Genomic DNA, 26778 nt, shown 5'->3' with positions numbered 1-26778 from the left:
CTGCGTCTTAACTAATATTCGGCACGTGTTAAATTAGCATATGGCTATAGGTTCTGATGCAGGTGCATCGATCAAAACCGCCAAAAACGTAATAAAGGGCGGAAGGCAATTTTAGGATGTAAGAATGACATAGTATCAAAGATATCAAGCATGTAAATGAAATTTAAAGTTAACCGAACCACTGTCGGTTAATTATGAACGTCATTTTATAATAACATGTCCAATAAATTCTGTAATGTCATGGCATTACCATCAAAATTAGGTTGTCAAGTGATGGAATAAGGCAGTACCTGTTGCAGTTCATTGAGGATAGACTATGAAAAAGTCAAGAAAATAATGGGGATTATAAACCTTTTTGCTCGAGAAAATGAGCAGTTTAGTTTTTTTTAAAGTGTGTAGTAATTTTTATATGCATTGAAATTGTAATTTTTCAAAAGTACAGTTATTCGATAGCAAAAAGTTGACCGAAGACGTTAATAACGAACATTTCTATAAAACTGAAGTAAACCGGCTGTAACTCGCCAAAGCCATTTTATGCAAAACATCATATCGAGTTTCAAGTTTAGCTTATGGCGCGTGACAAGCCACACTTAAAATCTATCCAACTTTCTCCCTATTACTCAAAGCTCTAACAAAATTTACAAAAATGTTCTCAAGAAGTTGTACTCAAAGATAAAGAAATATTTTTTGTTTCGATATTTTTAAAAACAGAAAAGACATTTAACCTACACAAGACATGCTGCACATATTGTACCCCAAATTAATTCTTTAAGTATACTACGACGTTCAAGATGCACGGAGAAAGGGATAATTATTTTGCTGATACGTGAAAATTTTAGCTGTTTCGAAAAAACTTAGAGTATAAGATAAACCCATTCCCGACGAGAGACATTCAAAGTTTGATTAAAGTTCAACAATTATACTTGAAAATTTTCACGATGAAATTATTCAGTAAGGTACAGATTGATCTTTAATTTGCAATACAGTTTGTGTTAATTATGTTTATAGTTGATGAGTAATAAGAGTTTGAAGTTCATTTTTTGAGGTAAAAACTGATTTCTTTTCGCCGGGATCGGGTTAAGCTATTGGCCATTATTTTTGAACATTATGTAAAATCTGATCAACAGTGTTGATTTAAGATATTTTGATATATCGACATAAAATTTTCGAAGTTTTAAAAATTAAACATAGGTTTATCTACTATCCTACAAATGCGCTACAGTAAGCCAACTTTTTTTATTTTTTATCAAATAATATTTGTTTGCTTATGTAGAAGAAGACGAAAACAAAGAAGTAGACAAAGGTGGTGGCGATGGGATGAGGATTGTTATGCTGTTACGCAACACTATAAACGGTTTCTGTGATGAAACGCAGGTGACAGATGTTTCATGTGCGTCATTTATCATATATGAAGTTATATCGGAGAATTAGACAGGAATTTGAACTACCCATCAATGATTAAAATAACGAAGTACTATTCCAAGCTTTGCTATTGCTAATAACAAATTGCAGAGACAAACTTTTGCATGTGTGAATATTTTTTGAGCAATCCAGTATTTTTGCATGAGCAATGGTTTTTGTAAATTGTTTTTTTTTTTTCAATCACATTCATTTTTAGTTATTTTGCAAGTTTAGTTTGAATATAACATATGTAATATTAAACAATTGAGAAAATGAACTATTATTCAAGTTATGAAATTTAAAAAAAAAATCGTTAGAAAACAATTTTTCGAAAATAATCAAATAATGGAGCAAAAGTCTTTAGATATTGGAGAAAACAGCTGTGCAGTGGATCCCTATGAAAAGCGAGATGCAGATTCGTTTTCGAGTAAGCAATCAATCCACGATCTACTGAACGAAGGATTTATCGCAGTTAGATAATTAATTAAGTTTTAAACCAGCGCTGGTCATCTGCAACGAATTGTCGATAGTGTTTTAGTTACATATTCAACTTCAACTCGATATTTCAAAAAAAAATTTTCATTTGAGATTAAATACCAACTTTTAAAAGTTCAAAATGCGTTTGAAAGTGGCTAGCCACTACGGGCCAACTAGTGATAATATATTTATACAAGTCTAAGATCCGATAATATATTTACTCAAGTCTAAAATCTGAATTGAATTAAAATTTGAATTTTTGTAATCTTGAATTTCAAATTTTGTATCCTAATTTAAAAATCTGCAAAACTAGAAAGGAAACTGTATGAAAACTGTAATGAAATTTTAAACCGTATTCGGATCCAAAATCATATCTTGAGAAAATAAAGATATAGCGTCGTAAACGCTCTCATCAGGTAGTGCCTTTATACATGAAGTTTCCTCGTTTTAATAAATGAATTGCTTTATACAAAACTCAACATATCAATTTAATTCCATTTTACTTACTTCTTTAATAACACTAGTTTTGCTGCATCTAAAGTAAATGAGGAAATATTTCAAACATTAAACTATTGCGGTTTTTTCGATTCAACATACTGATTATGTTTTTGTTACCAGAACCAAAAAAAATTTGCTTGAAGAAAATCACGTTAACCTTCCTTTATTAAAACTTTATTAAATGCCAAGTAACTATTTGTTGTTAACTGAAATGCAAAAACTTATATATCTTCCCAAAAAACCTTCGCAAAAAATACGTAAAGACTTAAATCAATAAATTGACTATAGTTTGCTGCAGATCCTATTTTTCTCAATTGTTATGACAATTTGTGTGTCATAACATGATAGGACATGTTTTCATGCATGTAGAAATCACATAACTAGTATTAATTTGCCTTTAAAATGCGAGACTGATGGCGAAAAATTTCACTCCAATTTTATTTAGTCGACGTGCGACAAGACGAAACCATGCGCCATTTTTTTTAAATTGCGACACTAACAGAAGTGCAGGCTTGTCATTTCTCCTCAGACCTGTTGGAGAATATCTTTCACTGCGATAACAACTGTTCTCACACTTGTGGGCAGAGTGGCGCACCTGATAGAAGAGAGCGGCAAGTAGTTTGCAAAAAAAAAACACCGCGGTGGAATTCGAAATATCTCTCCAGAGAGATGAAAAAGAGGTGTGATTTTTCTCACACGAAAGGACATTACGCATAATAACAACATAACAGAGTTCACTGCAATACTTTCGCTGTGTGTCTCTAAAGCATGTGAAAACTGAGGGTAGCATCTAGTTAGGAGTAGATTGCGTTGTTTGCTTTGCAGCATTTAGAATCTGAACAAAAGATAAATCAAGCCGCCCGTCACGCATGTTTACTCTTCGAATGCTATCGAATTTATCTCAGCTTCGGTTTATTTCTGTGTATTCCAACCACTTGTGTTTTCCTCAGCTGTGGTGTAAGCAGCAAGTGTATACATTTTCTACGAGCGGAAGCAACACAGCACGTAGCAGAATAAAAAAAACGCAACAATTGCTATACGCAGCTCTGCTCTTTCCTCATGTTGAGGAGAATAACAAGTCTGCCTGTGGAAGCAGTAATTGATGCTAATGATATATTATATGATCCCCAGCTGGTCTCGAGGTACGATGCTGGCCTAACAAGCCAGTCGTCGTAGGTTCGAGTCTCGGCTCGGGAGAAGCTGTTAGTGTCAGTAGGATCGCAGCGCTACCCCGCAATTGTCCTGAAGACTAAACGGTCGGCTGCGAAGACTGTGTATAAATAAACAGAAGGTCGAGTGTCGAATCGCATGTAGGAACAAAGTCTGATATATTATACATTAAACACAGTCGAAGCCACTTTCCATTTTTAAATCATTTGAACAGTTTATAACGATATTAAAACAAAAGCTTGCAGAAACCATGTGGGATGGCCAAGCTTCGAACGCCGATTACTCGCAGAAATGTTTTCGGGGCCTGATACGGATTGATTGTACGCTAACCAATTCTATTAAAGAAACGAATACAGCTTCCCAAGCTTTTCGCTCATTATGAAAAAAAAAACGAAGGTTCACATTCTGTAGTATTTACTGAGATATACCACACACATTTCTGTGTGGCTCCAATAGCATTCTTATTCTCTGATGGTTTCAATTGGTCTCAAATCGTTTCCTATTGAAGTAAACCATACACATTTGTGCTTGTCCCCATCAGCATTTTTGTTGTCTATTGGTCTAAGTCGAAACCAAATACACATGAGCTAATTTTGCATCTCTGATCAGTTGGCTGAACGGAGAATAAATCTGAAATAGTAAAATACATACGGGTAGAAATTATATGTATCATCGGTGAATGCTGATTCCCTTCTAACTAAAATCTCCTTCCTGTGACTTTTGTGGAATTGCAAAGGTATCTCCAAACAGTTGGGGGTCATGCCAACATTCCTTTCCTCTTTCCGTCGATTTCAAGGACATGACCGATGCCGTTGTTGATCCAGAAACCAAATTTAGGGTGAAATTTGGATCTAGAGCTCGATTGCAATATTTTAGAGAAAAACTTTCTTCTGCGAAATTATTACAGTGCTTTTTCGATTTTATCAACAGTCGTGTTTATCTATACTCGCCAAATTCACGCTCGATTTTCTCACGCTTTTTCGAAAAAAAAATCTTCAATCAAGAATAATGCACTTCCAGTTGTAGAAAGTGTATTTGAAACATAATTATCACTTGTGCCTTTGCATGTGTATACTGTCATGTGTATAGTTTTAAGAACTCATTTTATTTGATCAATTTTCTGGATAGGGCAACCAAGTGTCATATCTGTTACAATTTATATGTGTCACAATTTTGTGAAAAATGAATCATGAAATACGTGTTTCATTAGATTTGGAGCAAAAATTACGTATAATTCGTACAGTTGGGAAATAGATCTATTAATATCTCAAATAGCCCTACAGTTTGGTGCAAATAAGACGTCGAATAAAAAATAATAAAATCTAGCGGTTCTCCAATTTCACATAAACAAGCACTAGACTCTTCCAACTATGCTAAAAAATCGGCAGTACAAATCATTTTGATTTTGCATGTAAACTACCTTGAAAAAGTTCGTGAAAATGCTATGTAGATAAATATTATGAACTATTTTTTTTTTTGTTTATTCGCTTGTATCTTGAACTTATATTCCATTGAACTTTGGAAGCGCATCATTTTACTCAAAATATCATAAATTTTAATTGAATTCAACACAAAAATCCAATTTTTATCATTTCGCTAAATTCACGGTAAAATTTTGTTTGACCGTGATAAAATCGAAAAAGCACTGTATATACAAAAAAGTACCTATTGCAAAAGTATCATACATTGGGGTGATATTTTTTATTTTTGTAGATAGAAGGAAAAGTTGTTCAACAATGAAGTTCTTGTTTTTTGCTGTGGCGTATTGTTGTTCGGGCGCATCCCCGGTGGAAGGTGTTCGATGCCCTATCTTGCGCCACACGGGAAGTAGGAGTAGATTTTGCATTTGTGGATTGCATTATCGGGAGACTTTTCTACTCTTTGTTTTATTGGTAAAAAAAGAAATGGCTATAATCATCGATGCCCAGTTTGGTGAATTTATGCGCTTAGCATCAGGGGTTTTTATTTATTCTTGTATTTGATTTATGCTTTTTTCTTTTTCAAATTGAAACAAAAAAAACCAGGTACCGCATAGTTGCTAGATGAAAAACAATATCACCTGCTATTATTGTTGCGAATTATTACAGAATAAATTAATAATATGAATTCCCTAAAATAAATAGAAGGAGATTTTTTCTCTGGTGAATGTCGGATTTTTTGAGATCGGCTTGTGGTTAGGGGCTATCTAGAGATTTAAATCGCGAAGTTTTTGTCAAGTCAGGGTTGATTATTGGAGGGTGTATTCGGGTAGGTGAATAGTATTATTTTCCTTAACATGCGAGATGCTATGAATCACCGAACATGCTTGTTACAGCCATTTTATTTGTTTTTTTTTTTGCTTTCAGTTTACGAATTTCTTAGTTTTGAAATAGAATACTTCTCTCAGGAAGTTCGGCTACATAGGGATGTGAAATGAAAATCTAAAACCGAAAAAAGTGAAAAATATGTCCAATTTCAAATGCTAATAAATCGGTTAGTATTCGATGGATTTCCTTCGTTCTTGCAGCAATAGATTGGAAAATCTTCTAAAATTCTTCCCAAAACAAGATAATAGTAATTTTATTATACACACTATTGTTCTACTGAAAATAGTAAAGCCTTGCCAAAACGAAAAATTCGACCCCTGATTGGTCGTTATATGCTTGCTTCCCAAGCACGGTCGACAGGATCATATACCTTGCAATTGAATACATGCTATTTGGCCTATATTAGAGCCTGTTTCAGCCGGAGCCGCTCATAATAGTTCTAGACAGCGACAACAGCAGTCGTCCTTCCTTAGCAGCAGCACTAGCCCTGTCGTTGGTCACCACGTTTCAGGAGCAGCGCGGTTTTTCTCAGCGTGTGTCGCCAGACAGCCATTATTCCCCCCCGTGTTGGGGCAGCATGAAGATTGCCATCAGGAAATCCAATTTTGGAAATCAAAATGCCTTTTTCAAGGTAAATAAACAAGTCATTGAGAGTTAATAATTTTTGTCAACGTAAGCAAGCATTCTGTGTTGCATCCTAGCAATTTAAATCTGTCGCGCCCGTCTAATTTACTGAATGTGAAATAGCTTCCACAGTACATGTTGTCCGTGTATCTTAATTCCCCCAATGTTAGGGCAGCTCAAAAGTTGTAATCAGTAACCGATTTTGTACCACAAAATGCTTTTTTCAAGGCAAATAAAAATATAATTGAAGGTTAATAATGTTCTGGCATCAACACAAGCAGACATTCTGTGCGGGATGCAATCAAATTCTGTTGTAGTTGTCTAATTTTCACTTTATTTAGTAAACCCCCCACTGTAGAGGCAGCGCAAAGGCTGCGATCAGCATAACCGACATTGAATAATAAACTGCCCTGTTAGAACGCATTCACAAAAGCAGTTAGTTCGACTATGCAGAGCTAATATGAAGTCGATTAAATCAATCAGCATTAACAGAATTTCGTCGTCTCCCAGCTGCCAAGTTGCAACATGATGCAACACGCAACAGCGAGCAAACGAAATCGCTTGATGTTACAAACCGCAATAAGATACGAATTAAAACCGTTGCGTGTGTGAGAGCACCATCGGTGTTTATTCGCTGGATACAAAAACCAAATGCGAATTGTGGAATAATTCGTCTAAAGAACATAAGGAAATGGTAAACCTGAACTGAAAGGCGTGGCCTATTACGTAGCACCCTTCGGCTATAAAAGAGTGTTTCTGGGAAAACTAGCTACATTCATTAGTCGGAAGGTGAACTGGATGGACCGTCCACTTAGTTGACAGCAGATATCAGCACTCAGCAGTAACAGAGGATAGCAGCGGGTTGCGCCTGTGGCTGCCTTCAAATTAAACAAATCACTTGCCCTGTGGTTGGTCACCACGTCTCAGGCCTCTGCCAGGCTGACTTTCGTACGATAGCGGCGGTATTAGCGGTTGATGCATTTGCCAACACCTACTCCAGTAAAGCCGTGTCTAATTTTCAATGTGAAAACACCTTTCTATTGTGTTGGCCGTGCGCATTAGGCCTCTGCCAGGCTAAACGCGAAAAGCGGCGCAAACCGATTCGCCCGGCCGTAGGTTAATGTACAGTCGTAAGTAGAGCTGTGTAAAAGTATTCTACTTCAACCTTGCGGTCGTGGCTTTGCACACAACCCTCCTGTGATTTTTGACAAATAATACTAAGCATAAACGTTATTCAGTTGTTCGTTAAAACTTTGTACGTCGGCGCGACGTGAGACCGCGACGCAGCTATTTTTATGGTGATAAGTTTAGCATTTAATTTACAAATCTAGAGCTCTCTTTTGTTCAATATGCACATTTGCATTTTTACAAGTTCATCAGGCTTTTAATGCATGATACTTTGCCATTTTCATATTAAATAGGGGGCATAGCTTGTTCATCATATAAGTGGACACGTCGACCTCGTTCTAGTTCACTTTCGTAGTGAGGATTTCCGGCGCACCTTTATGATTTTGTAAGAGAGAATCGGTGCGAAACACCATATCCGTGTGCGTTTGAGTCGATAGAAAAGAATAGAGTAATCGTGCATAATGTTCCGGTGTAAACGCGTCTTCGGCTAGGGTTAGTTTCACTCATCTATGGGTTTTCGATGTGTAGTGACTTTACGAAGTGTACCAAAACAGTTCTCACGGTGAACGGTCAGCCGGTATATACATACGAGTTGGAGGTGATTTTTGCGAGCCTCAAGACAAGAAAGCTACACATCGCTCGTTTGTTTTCGTAGTGAGCGAGTTCCGCGCGCAACATCGTTCGATTCCGTCAATTTCCACGGAGACATGACAACACAAGCCTTCCTTTCCGCCGCAGTTGCAGAAATTCGGAAATGAACTCGGTCTTAGTCTGACAGTTTAACCGGCGACTGCTCACCCGTTACTTTGATATAAGCGTGTCGCATATCGGATATCTATCGCGCGCGCTGTTCATATAGATCCGCGATGCTTGAAAAGAAAGATACGGATTACTTGCCTCAGTAATGAAATCACGTCGCGCGCAACATCGTTCGATTCCGTCACTTACCACGGTGACCAAACCCTACCTTTCCGTCGCAGTCGTGGAGAGTCAGAGGTAAACTCGATCTCCAACAACAACGAATGTGACACCTCCTTCCTTGCAATCTCCTTCTTTACCTTGGACCTTGCCGGCGCCGTTATGGATCTATACAAAGCGGAAACTACTGAATTGTTGTACATTGAAGATGGTAAACTAATAACAAGTTGCCATACACGTGGTTTCCTGTGCAACTTCACTAGCTCAGATCCATCATGGAGGAGCAACTACGAAATGTGTGGTCGTCAAGCTCAAGCTCAAGAAGAAAAAGTTGTTATAGATCCGTTTATTTTAGGCAACTTAGCATGAAAAAGTTATTTCTATCTTTCAAAATAACCGATTCAGAAAAAAAACACATTTTTCGTTATAACTTTTTTATTCATATTTTCGCATCAAAATTATCTTTGAATGACTTTCAGGGCTCTTTTTTTCTCTGTGTGGACTCATCACTGCGACCAGAGACATTTTGATCTATTGTGATATTGCCCAGGTGTTTTCTGTACTCCGCACTTCATATTATTGGCAGTATCACTATTGAAGTGAATGATACGCTTTTTTTTTATTTACATCCGTGCTTGTGTGTGAGAGTTTACCCTTTCATTTCAAGCTTACTGCTCTACTATACCGAGCCTCTTTTCTATCCTAGCAATATCGCCAAATTACAATTCCCTGAACTGAGGCTACACCTATCGTTCCTCTCTGGCCAGGTTTATTCTAAGAGGGACTTATTATGTCAAGAGGAAGGAGTCTTATCGAAACCTCGTTCCTCGCGCCAATATCGCCAATTACAATTCCCTGTAGAGGGTCAATATTTCTGAAATCAGTTTTATTATAAGAAGGACTTATTTTGTCAAGAGAAAGAAGTCTTATCGAACCTTGTTCCTCCTACCAACACCGCGTCACAATCACAATTCCCTGAAGAGGTACACATGCTTCACCTCTGGTCAGGTTTATTATAAGTAGGACTTATATTTTTGTCAAGAGGAAGGAGTCGTATCGAAATTTAGTTCCTCCAGCCAAGACCGCGTCATAATTACAATTCCCTGAAGAGAACTATTATACGTTACTCAGAACAGTTTTATTATAAGAGGGACTTTTTTGTTAGGATGAAAGTCAGGAAGGGTACTATAGAATTCAGCTTGAAGGTAGGGTATGTAGTAGAGAGCCTGAGAATGAACCCATGTTAAAGTCCTTTGACAACCAAATGGCCTGATTCTACTAAGATTCGAACCCACGACAACTCGCTTATCAAAGCGGACTCTGTAACCTTGCGGCTACGAAGCTCTCTTTTAGGGCTCTTTAAATTTTTGCTATGCTGTTATCGTATTATATTTTTCATAAAAAAAAATGTCTTTTCATTCGTTTGTCATTCTTTTTGAGGCCAACAGAAATATGGACCTTGGTCGTATTTTGAAGCGCATATTTGACTCTACACAAGCTTTTTTTTAAAATATGTTATTTTTTATATTTGAGTAAGGCCGTTACAAATTTCATTTTCATTTTATGTCACCCCCCCCCCCTTAAAAAAATAATAAATAATAATAATAATAAAGTGTTATTTTTCAACATTTATTTGAGTGCAAGTTACATACGTCATAACTTGCACACAAACTTTGATCAAAGATTATTCCTTTTTTTTTGTCTCGGTGATATTTATTTTTTGCCACCCCCTTTGCTAACTTTGATAACCTTGGACATAAAAAGAATTCGAAATTTGTATCAGCCTAAATTTAATTTATAAACATGACAAAAAACTATAAAAACTCTATCCATTTGGCACGTAAAAGCACAAATATTTATTTTTTAGTATTTTTTATTGAAACCAGAAAAAACTACATTCAATTCGACCCAAAAAGTTCGAAAATCGATCAACTGGTTTAGAAGTTATGAATTTTTGAAAATGAAAAACATTGAATAAAGCCGTTTCTTATGGTCAGCCTATGTCGAAACTGGTCGCCCAAAGTGCTTCAATTGTGCTCAAAATTACAGAAATGGATCTTCGCCGAAAATTATCAAACCCCTATCTTTCCGTTGGAAATTTAAGACGACCAGCTCTGAAACAAGGTGACCCTGAAAATGGCTTTATTCGATGTATTTTATTTTTGAAAATTCATAACTTTTATACCAGTCGAGTAGTTTTAAGAAAAAATACTAAAAAAATAAATCTGTATGCTTTTACATGTAAAATAGATATAGTTTTTATAAATTTTTTCATGTTTTTCAAATTAATCGCGGAGTAGCAATCATTGATATGTGCAGTCAGTCTCAGTTAAGCTAAGCTAAACGTCTCATTGACAAAAGAACCCAACAATTGATTAGAACATAAAATGAGACGGACGAAAATAGAGCTAAGGGGGACAACATTTTGCAATTAAATTTGAAAGCTCGGCTCAACTTTTTGTAACTTTTCCTAAAGAAACTAATTAGATTGACAGTAGAAAAGTATGATAAAAATTCGCGTAGCAAAAATTTATTCACCGGAAACCAAGACATATACAGATACTATCAAACCACTCATAAAACAATCACAGTATCACGTGATGCTGCCCGGCTGCAAAAACGAGTTCGACATTAATGTATTATAGTAGGTTTAATAAAATCACTGTGTAGGCAAAAAAAAAACCATGCATTATAATTCGCAAAACAATGAAAAACTTCTAAAGGGTGACAACTAAAAATTTGAAATATTTTTCTACAGCTGTCAAAAAAAGGTGGAAGAACTTAAAAAAGACTGATTTATTTCTCATGAAGATACATCCATTGTGAACTGACAAAAAATATTGAACAATTGAGAAAGGTGCGTTACCGGCCTCCTGACGAAGTTTTCTTATGATGCCAAAAAAGAGCGTTGTTCGGCCTTCAAGTCCACTTTTCGAATGCATCTCTTGATTCTACAGATCAACTGTTCGCAATTTGTTGATCTCCAGGTATTTTTGCACCGAAGGAACCCAGAATCTTGAAGAAATCTTCGATGGAACGTCACTGAGATGGATTTGTTGGGTTGCGTATTTGGGGTACAAATGGAGTCGAGTAGTTGTTCATAAACGTTTGTGTTTTTTTGATGTGCTGTGATAATATTTTCTCTGGCAAAACACATAATTTTCATTTTTTTGGAAGGAATGGAATAATAATGTTGGTCAAACATTCGTTTGGTATATATTTTTTGATTGATAACCAAAGAACCATGAGTTGACAAAAAGGAAAAAGTCCTTTTCTGTCCACTACTCTGGCCGGTCTTCCATTACCTTCCTGGCGGATTATAGTTGAGGTTCGCAGGAAGCCATACAAAATAGAAATCGGAAGATATTCGCTTTCAAAATGGTTTACCTTTTGATTTACTTTTTGCTAACACTGTTGTGCAGTTCATAGCGAACTGTACAATGCACTTGCGAAATGCTCGTTGTTTGGACGCCATTTTGAACCGAACTGAGCATGCATAAACAAAACAAAAAATACTGGCAATACTGGAAAGATAAAGCTTTCATAAACATATACTCATTCCTCTTTGTGTGTGTTTGTTGTGGTGTAAAAAAGCCCTGAAAAAATTCCAGATTTTTGATTGTCACCCGTCACGATTGGCTGAGGCACAAATGTGTAACTTTTGCGTTTTCAATGAATTTGTTTTATTAATTAGTAAGTTGGGTGAGCTACTATGAGTAATAGGTTTAAGAAGTATTATTATGTCTATTAAACATCAAACTACAGTGCATCTGCAACGGATTTTAATCACAATTGCAATTTGATAAAAACAATATCTCATCGCTTCACGATATTTCCATATTCATGCTCTGCCTTTTTTCAAGTTAAATCATTCTCTCGATTTCATGGTTTCTATTCCGTATTAGGAATGTACAAAAAAATAAATATCTCATATCGATCTATTAACCAACGGAACCGGACTTCAACTATGGTTGGTACAGGGTTGATATTTGTTGACACTCTTGAGTGAAAGTGAAGAAAAGCATTCTTAAACGTTATTTTTTTACAATCCTTTCAGAATTCTCCCTTCCCTCTTTTTGCATGGAAGTGAACTGTCAAAACACCTCATTATATTTCATGCGATGGAAGCAAGACAACAAAATCAGTTTATCAGTTAACGAAGATTGTCAAGGCATCGGTCAGTGTCAGTGAAAAAGTGTTTCGGTAAGGTTCATTTTGGTTGAGTGGACTGTTTGTTTTTCTTTTTCGCTTTGAAGTGAACATCATTTGGTTGGATTTGTCGTCAAATTTGATTCCGTAACCGTGAACGATGCGCGCGATCTATTTCATCTGAGTATAACAGCACGTTCCTAGGACGAAAATTTAGTGTATCTGAAAGAATGCTGCGATCATTGGAAGTGAAAATTGAAAATGATTGGTTGTAATTTTCGAAGAATTTTGCTGGGGAAAATCAGCACTGTTGGTAAGTCTCTAATAGAAAAATACTGAAAAGAAAAGAAAAGAAAGTTATGAGCCATCTTTCTACGTCGTCGACTCGGCCGAATATACTTACTGAGAAGGCTATGCTGTGTTTTTGGCTGGACCACCCAGTCAACATTTTTATACGTATATTCGTGTTTCGATTGAAATATTCGTACTTATATGCATCACACAAACTAGCATTGAATGCGCAAAAACAGCATATACGTACTGTTTTGGAGGCGATATACGTACTGAGGAATAGTTGTATGCAATTATTTTATATAAGTATCAATATAAGATTATTTCCGACTGAAAGTGATTTATTCCATACTGTCTCACGATTCTAAGCCTAAAATCGTAAACCAGTAAGGTTCCGACATTAAATACGACTAAAAACTAACTTCTGCGCAGAATATACAATCAGCACTTTATACGATTTCGACTTCGTTGAGATATATTAACGATAACATTCTTTCATTTATATACGATTTGGTTTTGACGGCCACAATATGAAAACAACTGCATGACACCGCTCGGACTTGTTCTTCAAAAGTCGTTAAGCTTACAAAAAAACGTTTAGTCTTGCCTCACTCGTCAAATGCCATAGATATTGCGATCCGATTTTTACTTGTTCCGTCAGCAGTTTTGCTTCTACGCAGACATAAAAAATAGCTTGATTCTTGGATCGCCCCATGAGACGAACATTTTTATCGTAACAATATTCGAGTTCTGCCTGAAAAAATGACAAATTTGTAACTAATGATGGGCAATACTTTGAATGATTCACAGGTGACTATTGTTTTAAAAAAAAGTTGCATTTGAAAAGGAAACAGCTAGATTTTTATTGTGCATCTAATGCCTCCTACATAACATACATAAAACAATGATTTCATCAATTTTAATTTTCCAGTATTACAAACTGTTATTAAATTACGAGAACACATTATCCACCAATTCACTTTCTCCGCACTAGCCATGATTTGACTTATTGAACCAGAATTTCTGTTCCTCTTCTCTGATATGCTGCAAAAAAAACCAAACAGACGTTGCTCGGGAGCCACTTTTGACCGAAGAAACCACAATTGGAAGCCGTTGTTTGTCAGCAACCGGTTTCTTCCGTTCGTTGGCTTCTGCTACATGCCATGCCGCGACGCTCGACATCCGGTTTCAGTGCTACCGAACGTGTCCGAAATAAATCTAAATGTATTTCCGCTTCCATTCCAGTCACATCATCCACAGTCTATCTACGAGTGTGTACCTTTTTCGCGAGTCTGGGTACCCCGAGCCTGGTTGGGATAGCAAGGCTAGCAAGGAAACGATGCAGACGCGTCGCTAACACAAATTTAATATAATTTCGAAACGAAATTTTTGGTTTATGTCGGTGCATCATGCTATTTTGGGTGGAGCGTAAGAGATGGACTAGAGAGTGATGGTAGACTAGCGTTGTGGTTGAGTTGTTTTAGCTATTTTGTAACTTTGGTGGATCAACTGTTTAGCTTTTGTTAATTTTTGAACTGCAAAACAGTTCTGATAAAATATATAATATGGATTAAATCAGGTTATGTTTTCAAATTCTCTCCAAGACACTGCGGACATTGCAATTGACTCCATAATGCACGCTCTACAGTGAACTCATCAACGTCGTTCTCAGGCGTACCATAAATGCCATTTCGATTGCCCAACTCAACAAATCACCCGAAGCCCAGATGGTACGGTGTTTCCGATGTATGTGTGTATGTGTATGTTCTTGGTTTTACTTCCACTGCAATAAGAGAATAGATCACGGATTACATATTTACACGAGCTTATTCCCGTCGGAACCATTATTTGCCGTCTGCAGGCTCGCAAAAACTACACTCTAAACCCTGTCTGTCTACATCACGGTGCGCTGTCATCCATCCATTCGGACCTGGTTGGACCGATCATAAAAGCAAACCAGCATCGCGGCCGTCCAACTCGCCTGGAGGTGTCAGTTGATTTTCTATTTATAAGCTCCGGAGGTAATACTAGCAGGAAATACTTTTACGAAGATTATACGGTACCAACATGCAGCAACAAAACTCGACAATGGCACTCGGTTAAACTAAACCGTCAGCCGTGCGGAGCTTCCATGATGAAGAGACACGAGCAACACGGGAAATTTATGGCGTCCGTCAAAACGTTGTGATTTATCATGCGTCATGCGACAATTCCCCAATGTCTGGTGTCTTGATCCTAGACTATCTCTCCACCTACCGGCCAGCTTGGAACGCTGATTTCATGGTGAATCGTGCGTGTGTGCCACGTCAGAGGAAAGAGTAATACGAGATTTTCCAGCCGTAATACGTCAGCTGAAATTCGACCTTCTGCTCGAAGTTGGGTTCACAAGACACGGTGTGCAACAGGTGATATAAACCGTTGACTTTATTTCTCCGGAGACTGAATTATATATGATGCTGCCTACGCCTAAACAAAATGCCTGTGATCACAACGTAAAGAAAAACGACTCTAAGGGCATCTTCAGCGGTGGTCCAAATCGTTGTTTTGTTCTATTTTTTTAGAACAAACTCAAATTCACTGCTGCACCGGTGCTGTAAATTTTGTTTTATACCAGATCTAAATTGAAAAAATTTGAAACTGGTATACGTTTTGGTCTATTTTTGTCACTTTTTGGAACAAGAAATAGATCGTTCTAAAACCCTTTGTACGCTACCAATAGGTGGGTAAAATGTCATATTTTAATTGAATACCTCATTTTTAGCTATTTCCATATAAGCGTTTTGCGAGTGTTGGGGAATAAACAAAACAAAGATTGTTTTATAAAAATTCACAATTCATTTTTGCGGCTTTTCTGAAGAAGAAAGTGATCAGGTTTGTCGTTTCTGGCTTCAAGGAAACCGACCAGCAAAAGGGGGAATTCTGGAAGACCATAACCGTAGGCTCAACTACTTGGTTTGCAACCACCAGGATGACAAATATGTTGGCTATTCGCCTTAATTGTATTTGGACTAGAGGAGAACTTAAGAGGCCGGAAAAATGTTCCTCGAAGACACTGAAGTGAAAACGTTCAAAATACTGGGGTGACATTGAGCATTTTGTTTCAAGCAACTCGAACAAAACTAAATGATCGCTGGGGGGCGTTATGTTTCGTTTTTCGTATTTTTTGAATTTGCGGGTTAGATGAGCCGCAGGACAAATGACAATGACTGCTCCTTTTAAGCTTGAAGCATAACTGGCAGTATGTGACCTACTCGATAATTGTTCGAATCAAGCTGCGCAATGCCACCCAATATCCTCAAAACCCAAACCAAGTTTTAGAAACTGCAAGATTTTGAAAGATTGATGAGACGAAAACGGAAGATGAACACCTACGCGATCAAATATTTTTCGCTATCCTCCGTAACCCTACTTGTAGCAGGAATTTCGATTATACCAATCAATGCTGAGAAATGTCACTGACGCTCGGGTCAAACCGTCAAATCCATAAAGTCTTGTGATAAAGTGTCTTGCCAAAGTAATCGTTTAATGTGCGTAAAAATTATCGAGTTTCCGTATGTTGAATATTGAGTGTTTTTTATTATAACAAGTCTCATTAACTGATAGCATGGGGTATTGAAATGTTGACAGTGTGACAGATGTCAGCGGTTTAAAACAACAAGATATACAACACCGGTGCGGAGAACGAAAAGTTGGTCTATATTAGCTGGTTCTATTCAGATTTCGCTGGTGTAAATCTAGTATAAAGTTGTTTCAAAAATAGACCACCGCTGAAGATGCCCTAAAAATGAAAACGAACGAATGGGAAACCTTCCAACACGTCCCACAAAGCAACTCTAAAGGCATGTAAACTCAAAGTCAAACTACGATAGAAGCTACCGGAGCTGCAACTCTAGACGTCATAATTATTTCAAACAGCACTAGGAAGGAAAAATCAAACTCAACAGTAAACTTTTGCCCCGGTTCAGCCTAGCAGCCTAAACCGGGACCGAGAGTTATTGAAAAGCTCGCCAAGAAAATCGAAACTATCGACACTTCCTGCAGGCCAGCGTCATTAAAAGTTTCGGTTGACGCAAAACTTCCGGAATGGTGTCACCGACAAACGAACTTCGAGCGCTAGGAGAGCAATCAAAAAGTTTAAAGTTAATTTCAAATTAGTACTTATGAAAATAATTGATTGCTATTACGTATCGACATTCGACGATGAATAAGAAATGAGCTCGAGGCCACCGATCAACTTCCATCCTTTCCGTCCCGTCGTTACTTTTCCACCGGATGGTCGGTCTTCCGTATCGCAGAAGGCGAGGTTCAACTAAGTAGCGAAGATCCGCCGGCAGCTTCGCAACGGGATTCGAGTAACATTTTAAAGAGTTACCTAGGACGCGACACGGTGTCTTATTCTCTCTCTCTCTCTCTGGCAGCTAACTTTCCCATACCGAGCTGATTGATATTCCGGGCGCACGGTGCCTTCGGGCCACTTCGCAGACCATTTGCGAGCTCTTTTTATCGCTTTATGATGTGCTGAAAAAGAACATTAACTGGTCGGAAACTGTCGATTCGCCGAAAGCAGTGAGATATCGATTTTATGGGATGAAATTTTTGACTAAGACGAGCCCGCATGGAAGGATTTACGTCTATGTGTTTGTGTGCAATTTGATTGAGTTACAAGACGTGGGTTTGATAAATGCGGAAACATTTTACTACAGAAGATGGTTACACTGTTGAATGTACAATGCAAAGCCTTTGGTTTCAACTTGGTAGAGTTATATCAAAGTTATATCGTTTGAAATTTGTTAAACTCTGCTTTATACACGGTAAATACATAAGCGTTAAATTATTAGGCACTTCTCCACACTCATGAACTTTTTTTGTCTTTCTCTGGGATATAAAAATAACCAATCAATAGTCAAAGTATTGTGAGTCAAAATAAACAAAAGAATGTTTCAGGAATTTTTCGTCAGCTCTGCCATCGTTGTCGCTCAATTATTCGCAACCTGATACATAACTCAAAACTGATAACTTTGAAAATGGCGATACTTTACTTCCTCTCGCTTCGTACAATATCGATAGAAGCCAATCTCGCTCCTAATTCTACTAACATTTGAAGCCACAGTAGATGAATGGTTCCGGCAGCAAGCGTACGAATTCCCATCCAAATGGGCCTCTACGGTTGATTGCAGACCATTGCCATTGTTGTCTCGTCAGTGCAGAACCCCAGGGCGGCTTCATTGTCGCGTACAGTTCATAAAGCTCTCTGTATTATTATAATCTACAATATGTGTGTAGATTGTCATGGACTTCCCGGGAGACTCATTCTAAGTAGCGAGGGCAAGCGAGAAGCAGACAGCAACGATATGGGGGGTGGGCGAGCGAGAGTTCATCGGACGACAATGGAGAAACCGCAGTTGATTCAAACTTAATGAGAAAATAATTGTATCAAATATGCACAAGGATTTATATTAATGGTTTTCATTTATAAACGGCTGCCGACCTTTTCCGTAAATGCAATACCGGTGCATTGAAACAAAGCATGAGTGGGAGGCATACCAGCACAGTTGCTGTCAACTTTCTTCTGGTGGGTATGCTAGCGGGTTTAGGTATGTGTGCAGCCGTGTATGTGTGTGAGTTGATTCCATCGTCTGGTCCTTCCGGATAAACCTGCTAGATTATCCATCAGATCTGTGCGGGGTGAACTCCTCCTTAGAGGTTCAGTCGGAATATATCATGTGATATAAGTTTGTTTTCGAGCGTGGGATATAGAGCAACTGCGCTCTCAAAATTTCTCATAAATATTTAATATGCATCTAATAAAACCTAACGTGAGTGTGTTGGTGTCCTTGTGGTCATACTTTGTAGTTTTGTAAGCGTATGATTGGAGCGATTTTAATTCACTAATTTGATTCAATATCATTAGAGCCCACCGTTATTACATGTTCTACCTTCTCATTTTACAGGCGAGCCGTCCTGGGCAATCCGGATGTCCTAAGCTCTACCGCCTGGTACCAGATGCTGCACAATGACTTCTGGGGCACACCGCTGACCGATTCCGGCTCGCACGGCTCCTACCGGCCGCTGTGTGTGGCCAGTTTCAAAATCAACTACCTGCTCGATGGCTTCAAACCGGTCGGATATCATCTGGTCAACGTGCTGTTGCACTGCGTGGCCACGGTTCTGGTCGTTCGGCTTGCCCGGCACATTATCCCGTCGCGGTACGGTGCGGCCATCGCCGGGTTGCTGTTCGCGGCTCATCCGATCCACACCGAAGCTGTTGCGGGAGTAGTTGGACGGGCAGATCTAACGGCTTGTGTCTTTTACCTGCTCGCACTACTTGCCTACATCCGACACATACACTGGCGTCAGTGCACCGACTTACGACACTGGCTGGCGCTCGGGTTTACCATCCTGCTGGCTACCGCCGCCGTCCTATGCAAAGAAACTGCTGTGACAGCTTTAGTGGTTTGCGCAATTTATGATGTCATAAAAGGATACGCCGGTTCCAGAGATAAGGTACGTCGCTTTGCACGTACACATAACCATACACACACACAAAACGATACTAACACATATTTATATATTAGCAACGAAGAGCAACAACACCAAGCATTACACATTTAATTTTAAACATATACGCTTTATTCCATCTACCTTCCGGAAGAAAGTCGCCCGCCAGTGGTAGGGAAAACGCCTTCCCATGTCTTATTCCTGCGGCCAACCAAACCGGCGCATTGCCCTGCGTGCAATTGTTCTCGTCTTCGAGTTTTTCACACAATTTCAATTCCTCGTCCCATCTGCAGCAGACGGTCGGTCGTTTTGCATCCCGGGTACCAGTCTGTGTTGCAACTGATCCTGCAGCAGCCGGCGCACTTCGTAACAGTGGGTGGCAAACCTGTGCAATATTTATCCCGGCGGTGGCATTATACAGTATTCAGGCAAAATGGCTGAAGCCGACTGTAAACCCCCATGCGATGGAAGTGACAAACGGGTACAAAGTATTTTCAGGGCGGGAGGGAAAGACAGGGGGGAAGCTGTACTGGTGAAAGCCGGAATTGGTACGAGCAGAATGGATGAATACGAGTAGTAATTGATTTATCGAAATGATTTCCGGTTTGTATACCTTTCATCCAAACTGGACAGGGCTGCGTAGTTTACATTTAGCTTATTCAGTCTATGTTAGGGTGTCAATGTAATGCGTTCAAGGTCGACCACCCCGTATGTTTAATGCAAGCTACTACAGAAAATTTATGTTATACTATCGTCATGAGCTGCTCAAATTATTTCGTTTTCTAATGAAAGCCAAGTTATTATTTTTTTAATGGTGATAGTAACTCAATTGAAAAAAATATCGCCGTGTTCGATTTGGTCGCACGCCGATCAAATAGCAGTAAAGCTCAAAAGTTTCGAAAAACAGTTCCTATGCACAATTTGCGCTCAATCGGTCTTCGTTAAGTAAACTCAAAGCGGTCAAAGATCCTCGTTCGTGTATTATTTGGCACTAAAACAAAACTTTCTGATATTTTGAAATAGAAAGTGAAAAGATATATGAGCTGTCGTGAGTAAAAGAAAATGAGCTCGTGACTGGTTGAAATTTGCCAAATAGTTGAACTTCAATTCAACTTTCCATCATTTTTTTATTGAAAAAAATATGCTAATTATTACACCAAAAATGCGAGACAAAAATCACCTATCGATCAATATGTATTTACTTACTTTTTTTTTACTGGTGAAACATCCCTCAGAAGTTCACCTGTATTGTTGTTTGTCATTCATACAAAACATCCCTCCTATTATACTCTTCCAGACAGAGCGACTTACTGAATCATTACACCCAACGCAAACGGGGAACATTTTATTACTTTAGGGCAATTTTTTATTACTCATTGTGTCTTATGACTGCGCATTATACACAAAGAGTAACAAACAAAAAGTAATAAAAATTATGACGGCCACACGCTTGTATGTGTTTCTGGAGGGAACATACAGCCAAGCACCACAATGCATGTGTTGGCAAGACTTCACTCGCTGCATTTGTATTGATGCAACGATCAGATTCATTTTGCCCCCATCATCCACACATAATGAGAATCTCACCCGTCAACCCCAAATGTCTAATTAGAAACACTTTCGTTTCGTTCCCCAGTGTTTACTTGAAATGGAAATATGTAATACTGTCTGACCAGAGTTGCCGAAGTTGCGAATATTGTTCTGGATGGGCACAAGTTTTATATTTATATATTTTTTTATATTTTATATTTTCAAACAGGTCCAAATGAGTTTCCAAGAGCCAATGATTATGTGCTGTAGATAGCTTGCAAGAAATCGAATGTTTTTGTTTTTCTCTAACGCAGTTTACAGATCGTGATGTCATTTTAGGGCGCATTTCAAGTCTTTGAAATCATCAACGTTTGCATACTCTATGACGGAGAAAATGCTGCTTGGCAGCTCTTGTCATATTTTTTCTCTACTCCGTATGCGAACTAATACACGCACACCGGATGAATTGGAGATTGAAGAAACATGTAACATCTGCACCATATGCGACGGTGTGTGATTTTTTTGCTTGAGATGGAAAGGGAGCAGTTTTCGACAAAAAAAATCTTGCATGTGGTTGAAACGACTATTATTAGATAGTCGTACTCGCACAACACGTGCTAAATATATGGCAGTATGTGTTATTACTTGACTGGGGAAGAATTTTATTGCCTTTTAAGTAATAGGTTTATTACCCAAAAGTCAATTTTGCGCTATTGCTTCTAAAGTAATAAGGAAAAGTTTTGCGTGTAGGACTGTCGGTGTTATGGAATAGTTCATTTCAAAATAAGCCAATTATAGATATTTCACTTAATTTTAATAAGGTGACTACAGATTTTTTCCTAGAGCTCAAACAAAAAAAGAAGGATATTATTTGTTCAACCGTTCCTGTGAATTTTGGTGCCCCTATCCAGTCCGAAAGCGTGCCCACATGTTTCTCCCGGAAGATAACCGTGCATCTCCTTTCACTGCTGAATCGATGGAGACGCCTAGTTCAATATCGCACATTGATCCAGGGAGAGAATTTAGGGGAAAATATGGATTAAGACCTCGATAGCAAAAATCTAGAGAAAAACTATTTTCTACAAAATTTCTCAAAATGAACGGGGCTACAACATTGTGTAGAGAAATCTTCAAATTTATCCACAAAGAAATAGGAATGTTGGATATTTCGTGTCATCGAACATTTTGGTCACTCCAATTTGTGGTAACATGAAATAAGCGCTTCATTATACGTAACAACTTCGTGGAAGTAAGTTTTTCACTAGCGTGTTACTATCAAGCTCTAGATCTAAATTTCCCTTACATTCTTTACCTCGACTACTGTGCAGTGGTGAACCAGGTGTCTCCATCGATACATCGGTCAAAGGAAGAGCGCGGTTAACTTCCGAGGAAAAAGGGATGGGAACTTTTGACGCAACTTCGAACTAGCTAGGGGCGCCAAAATATGCTGAAACGGTTGAACAGCTATCCAGCTTTCTTGGGAATAGACTAAAACTACTAGCTTAATGGATATTTCCATTGAACTAAAATTAGTTCAATGCGAATTCTGATTGAGCTAGTTTAAGTTCCACTAAATTTTTACTACTGAACTAGCTTAGGTTCCACTGAATTTGTGTAACCGTTATTATCAGTCAAATACATCCGCCTACGAGCGGTAACGTTGAAAGCTGGATAAAACTTCCATCTTGTCCAGTTTTAGTTCTAGGGCAAAAACTTTATTCGCCAGTGTAATTTTTCAGAACTCCACTCGGTCGATAGTGTCGTAAGCGGCCCTAAAATCGATGAATAGGTGGTGCGTGGGGACTTGATTCGCGACACTTGTGGAGAATCTGGCGCAGCTTAAAAATTTGGTCCGTTGTTGTCGCTCATGTACATAACTGGCTTGATAAATTTTCACAAACCACCTTGCTAACGGCGAAAGACAACGGGAAATGATCTGCGTTGAGAATCGTGATCGCCCAGTAGGTCTCATACTCAGGGCCGGATTTAGACGCTGGGGGCCCGGTGCAAATTTGTTTGTGAGGCCCCCTTTTCTTAAAACATTTAGAGGTAATGTTCATGAAGGTGACGAGCAAAAAAAAAAAGGTCGCCCTTGGACTAGGGGGGCCCCTTCAATCGGGAGGCCCGGGGCATTTGCCCCCTTTGCCCCCCCTCAAATCCGGGCCTGCTCATACTTCAATTTGTCTGGAATCTCGTAGATGCGTCGATAAGATTGAAAGCGTTCAGTGAAGATTTATCCGGCTAGCCCTGCGTTACCTTCCATGCACAGTGTTTTATTTCGCTGATTTCTTGCTCTAAAGTAATAGCGTCCTCAAATTTGATTTTGATGATATTCTTATTAAGAAAAGTTTCTATGTATTATACTGCGCTCCGTTTCGAGAATGGTCGATTTAGTGATTAAAAAAAGTTTTGTATACAAAGTTAACTCAAATCAAATTTTTTGGCCAAACAGATATATATATATATATATATATATATATATATATATATATATATATATATATATATATTTTCACTGAACATTTGATCTATCTGCAGTAAGAAATAAAAAGTTGTTCAACCATTAACGGTGTCTCGGGTCAACTTTAAATTACTCATACGTAAGCAAAAAACGCAGATAGCTATTCGATATTCCGAAAGCACCAAAAGAATATAAAATCTAAGTGACTCTAATAGTCTCTTTGATTGTTTAATTGAAAACAATCTTTTGCATAAAAATTCGTACTTTTGCAAGTAACTTTGCTATTCCTAAATATTGTGTTTTACAATCTTCAGCTGAAATATAAAACCATAAAAATGACACAATTCTGTAGAAGGTCAAACAAATATATAAAATTGTGGGAAGAAGTTATATTGAAAAGTATGAATTTTCATTCACAGTCATTGTCACCCGAAAAGCAACGTTGCGAATTGATTTTGCGCAAGCACCTTGAAAACCCTCTACTCTCTCTCTCATCAGGACATCAAAAAACAACTCTGAATCAAGCAGTCAACGGTGAGTGTGATTACTGCGTTACAACGGAACTTTGAGCATCGAACGAAAGGAGAAATGCGGTCTATAAAAGTTGAATCCGTCCAAGTCTCCCATTTACAGCGCAGAGAACGGGAGGACATATATATGTACTAAATGCAGAAGGCTCCAAATCATGACGAACGGCAAAATAAGGTGAGAAAGTTGAGGGCCTATATACCAAGATGCTGACGAAGCCCCATTGTCTTATCATGGATGATGAGATTTACGTCAAGGTGGACTTTCAACAACCTCCAGGGCTACTGTTCTTCACGATGCCAATAAGGTCACTTTGGTAACCACATAACATGAACACCTTCTCCTCAACGCACCAGAACTAAAGCCCATCGAATACTGGACTATTATTAGGCAGGCACTAAGGGAGCATCCCAAGGTGGTTAAATCCGAGGAAGACTGGTATGGAGTTATCTCTTAACTTTCGAAGAATTTGAACCTTGATGAAGCAAGAGCCCGGTGAAAGCAAAGCTCTCAGGTTCGGCGTTGCAGAAGCGGCAATTTTCGGTTGGGATTTTGCCGATTTTTTTCTGAGCGATAAAGAGCAGGACAGTGTCCACTGAAGAGTCCCGTGTTGATGCATAGTTCACTACGAATTAAGCTTAGTAGCCTTTTGAAAACCGCAAGGTTGGGGTAGAAAAATTCTTCAGCTTATCTTCAAAGCTGTGCATTTGTCAATGAGATGCTATTTCCAGCTTTCCCCATGTACTTAATTCGCCCTTGATAGCGAATGTGAAGGGACCCATAAGCAGTGTAGGTACAATGAATTGTCTTAATATGTTCATTTCCTTTGATTCCGGAGCGACCGGGTACCTAAAGTAGCATAACTTTATTGAGACGAGAAGTTGCAATCCTCTCCCAGACTAGTCTAGGAGACTAGTCAGCTTGTGGCTGACTATAATGCCAGTAATGCCAGATTCCATTTTTCGCATGTCTGTTGTATATTGCGTATAACGGATGGTCACTCACGCAAAGAAATAGTTGCCTCTATACTTGGTCCGTAAACCACTGATCCAGTCTGAGATCCGATTTTGAGCCATCTGGAAGACTCGGCCCTCCATTGCTCCACATAACACGATCTGTGTCAATCACTTTTTATGGAACATCCATGTTTGGCTTCGCTTCCATCCAGTCCAAGGCTGTTGATACTAAAGGTGTTAGCTTGAACTCCCGTTAGGTCACCTTTGGGTATCGTTCTATTTCTTTGCAGCCTAAATGCACAAATATAGCATCTTTTATGTAAAATTGGTCAACAAATCGATTGGTGATGGTTTCATTTTGGACAGGGCACGGGAAATGGTCTATTTTTCCTCTTTTCACCCTATTTTCTCGCATTTTTGTAAATATAGACCCTTTCCCGTGCCCTGCACAGAACGAATATATCACCAATCGATTTATTGACCAATTTTACATAAGAAATGCTATATTTCAGGTTGCCAGCCCAGCGGCTTCTAATTAGTGGTAATTTGGGTTCATTTTTTTCCAGTGTGCAATGGATTGAAAATACGGTACCAGCCATCTAGATTACTCAGTGCAACAATTGTTTTGCCTTAGCTTCTATGTATGATTTTTTGATGAAGTTTAATGTGAAAGTAAATTTCCCGGAGTTTGAACATATTTCAACTTCAAGGGCAACAATGGCGCCGTTTTGAATTTTTGAGAAACTGGAAATTTTTTATGTTTTTCGACGCCATTTTGTTTCAAGACAGAATATCAAAATTCCAAGAGTTTGTCCACATATAAGCATCTTTTTACCCATCTCTTGAAAAAAGCAGATCTTAAATCGGACAAAAACTGAGCTCAAAACGGTATTTTTCTACGAAACCGGTTTTGGCATAGTTTCAGTGTATTTCACAAAGCAAAATAATATCGATTATTTCTGAACATTAATGGTAATTCGCTAATATCTTTAGGTAGTAGTCAAATAATATCTTATCTTGAGTAAAAAAGTCTCAGAAATCGAATGGTAGGTGTCTGATCTACGTAAAGTGTCAGCAAAATGTCGATCTTGCCCCAATTCCCCTACTATACAAAAATAGGTTTATCTGCTGACATTTTAGGTAGATCAAACACCTACCATTCGATTTCTGAGACTTTTTTACTCAAAAAAAGATATAATTTGACTATCACTTTAAGATATTAGCGAATTACCATTAATGCTCAGAGATAATTGATATTATTTTGCTTTGTGAAATATACTAAAACTATGCCAAAACCGGTTTCGTAGAATCACTGTTTTGAGCTCAGTTTTTGTCCGATTAAGGATCTGCTTTTTTCAAGAGATGGGTAAAAAGATGCAAATATGTGGACAAACTCTTGGAATTTTGATATTCGGTCTTGAAACAAAATGGCGTCGAAAAAACATAAAAAATTAGCCTTAGCCTTAGCCAATTTTTAAATCCAGGGGAAGGGGGCAGGGTTTGTGCAGCTTAGAACTAAACAGCGTTTTTACTGGTTGCAGAGCTAAAACTCTTGGATCATATACTAAAGGTTCGTATTTGTTCACAATTGGAACGAGATGACTTGAAGCACTAAAGCCCTCCCTAATATTTAATACAGCTCTTCAAAACCGCTCTTTCTGTAGGCCAAAAAGTTCTGACGAATCCATGAAACCGCTTTAGGATCGCCCGAAGTTATCATCCTGTTTTCAAAGAGGAATTGAATGCGCTGGCCTCGGAATTGAATCAAATTTCTGTTCTTATAAATGCAATAAATATTCGCCCAACTGGACTACTGATGATACAAGCCACAAACGATTTCGTT

At 38.3% G+C, this 26778-nt stretch overlaps 1 protein-coding gene across 3 annotated transcripts in view; it reads left to right on the top strand.

Annotated features, from left to right (window-relative positions):
- The window catches only part of LOC129728117 (protein O-mannosyl-transferase TMTC2), a 463464-nt gene that overhangs the window by 178868 nt on the left and 257818 nt on the right, over positions 1-26778 (top strand). For all 3 annotated transcript variants that reach the window (XM_055686518.1, XM_055686517.1, XM_055686519.1), the window contains exon 4: positions 18914-19466. In XM_055686518.1, the coding sequence (XP_055542493.1) occupies positions 18914-19466 (553 nt within the window). The remainder of the gene's footprint in view (positions 1-18913; positions 19467-26778) is intronic.

The sequence above is a fragment of the Wyeomyia smithii genome, chromosome 3 (genome assembly GCF_029784165.1).
Source record: "Wyeomyia smithii strain HCP4-BCI-WySm-NY-G18 chromosome 3, ASM2978416v1, whole genome shotgun sequence".
NCBI lineage: Eukaryota > Metazoa > Arthropoda > Insecta > Diptera > Culicidae > Wyeomyia > Wyeomyia smithii.
This window is presented reverse-complemented; position numbering and strand designations above follow the sequence as displayed.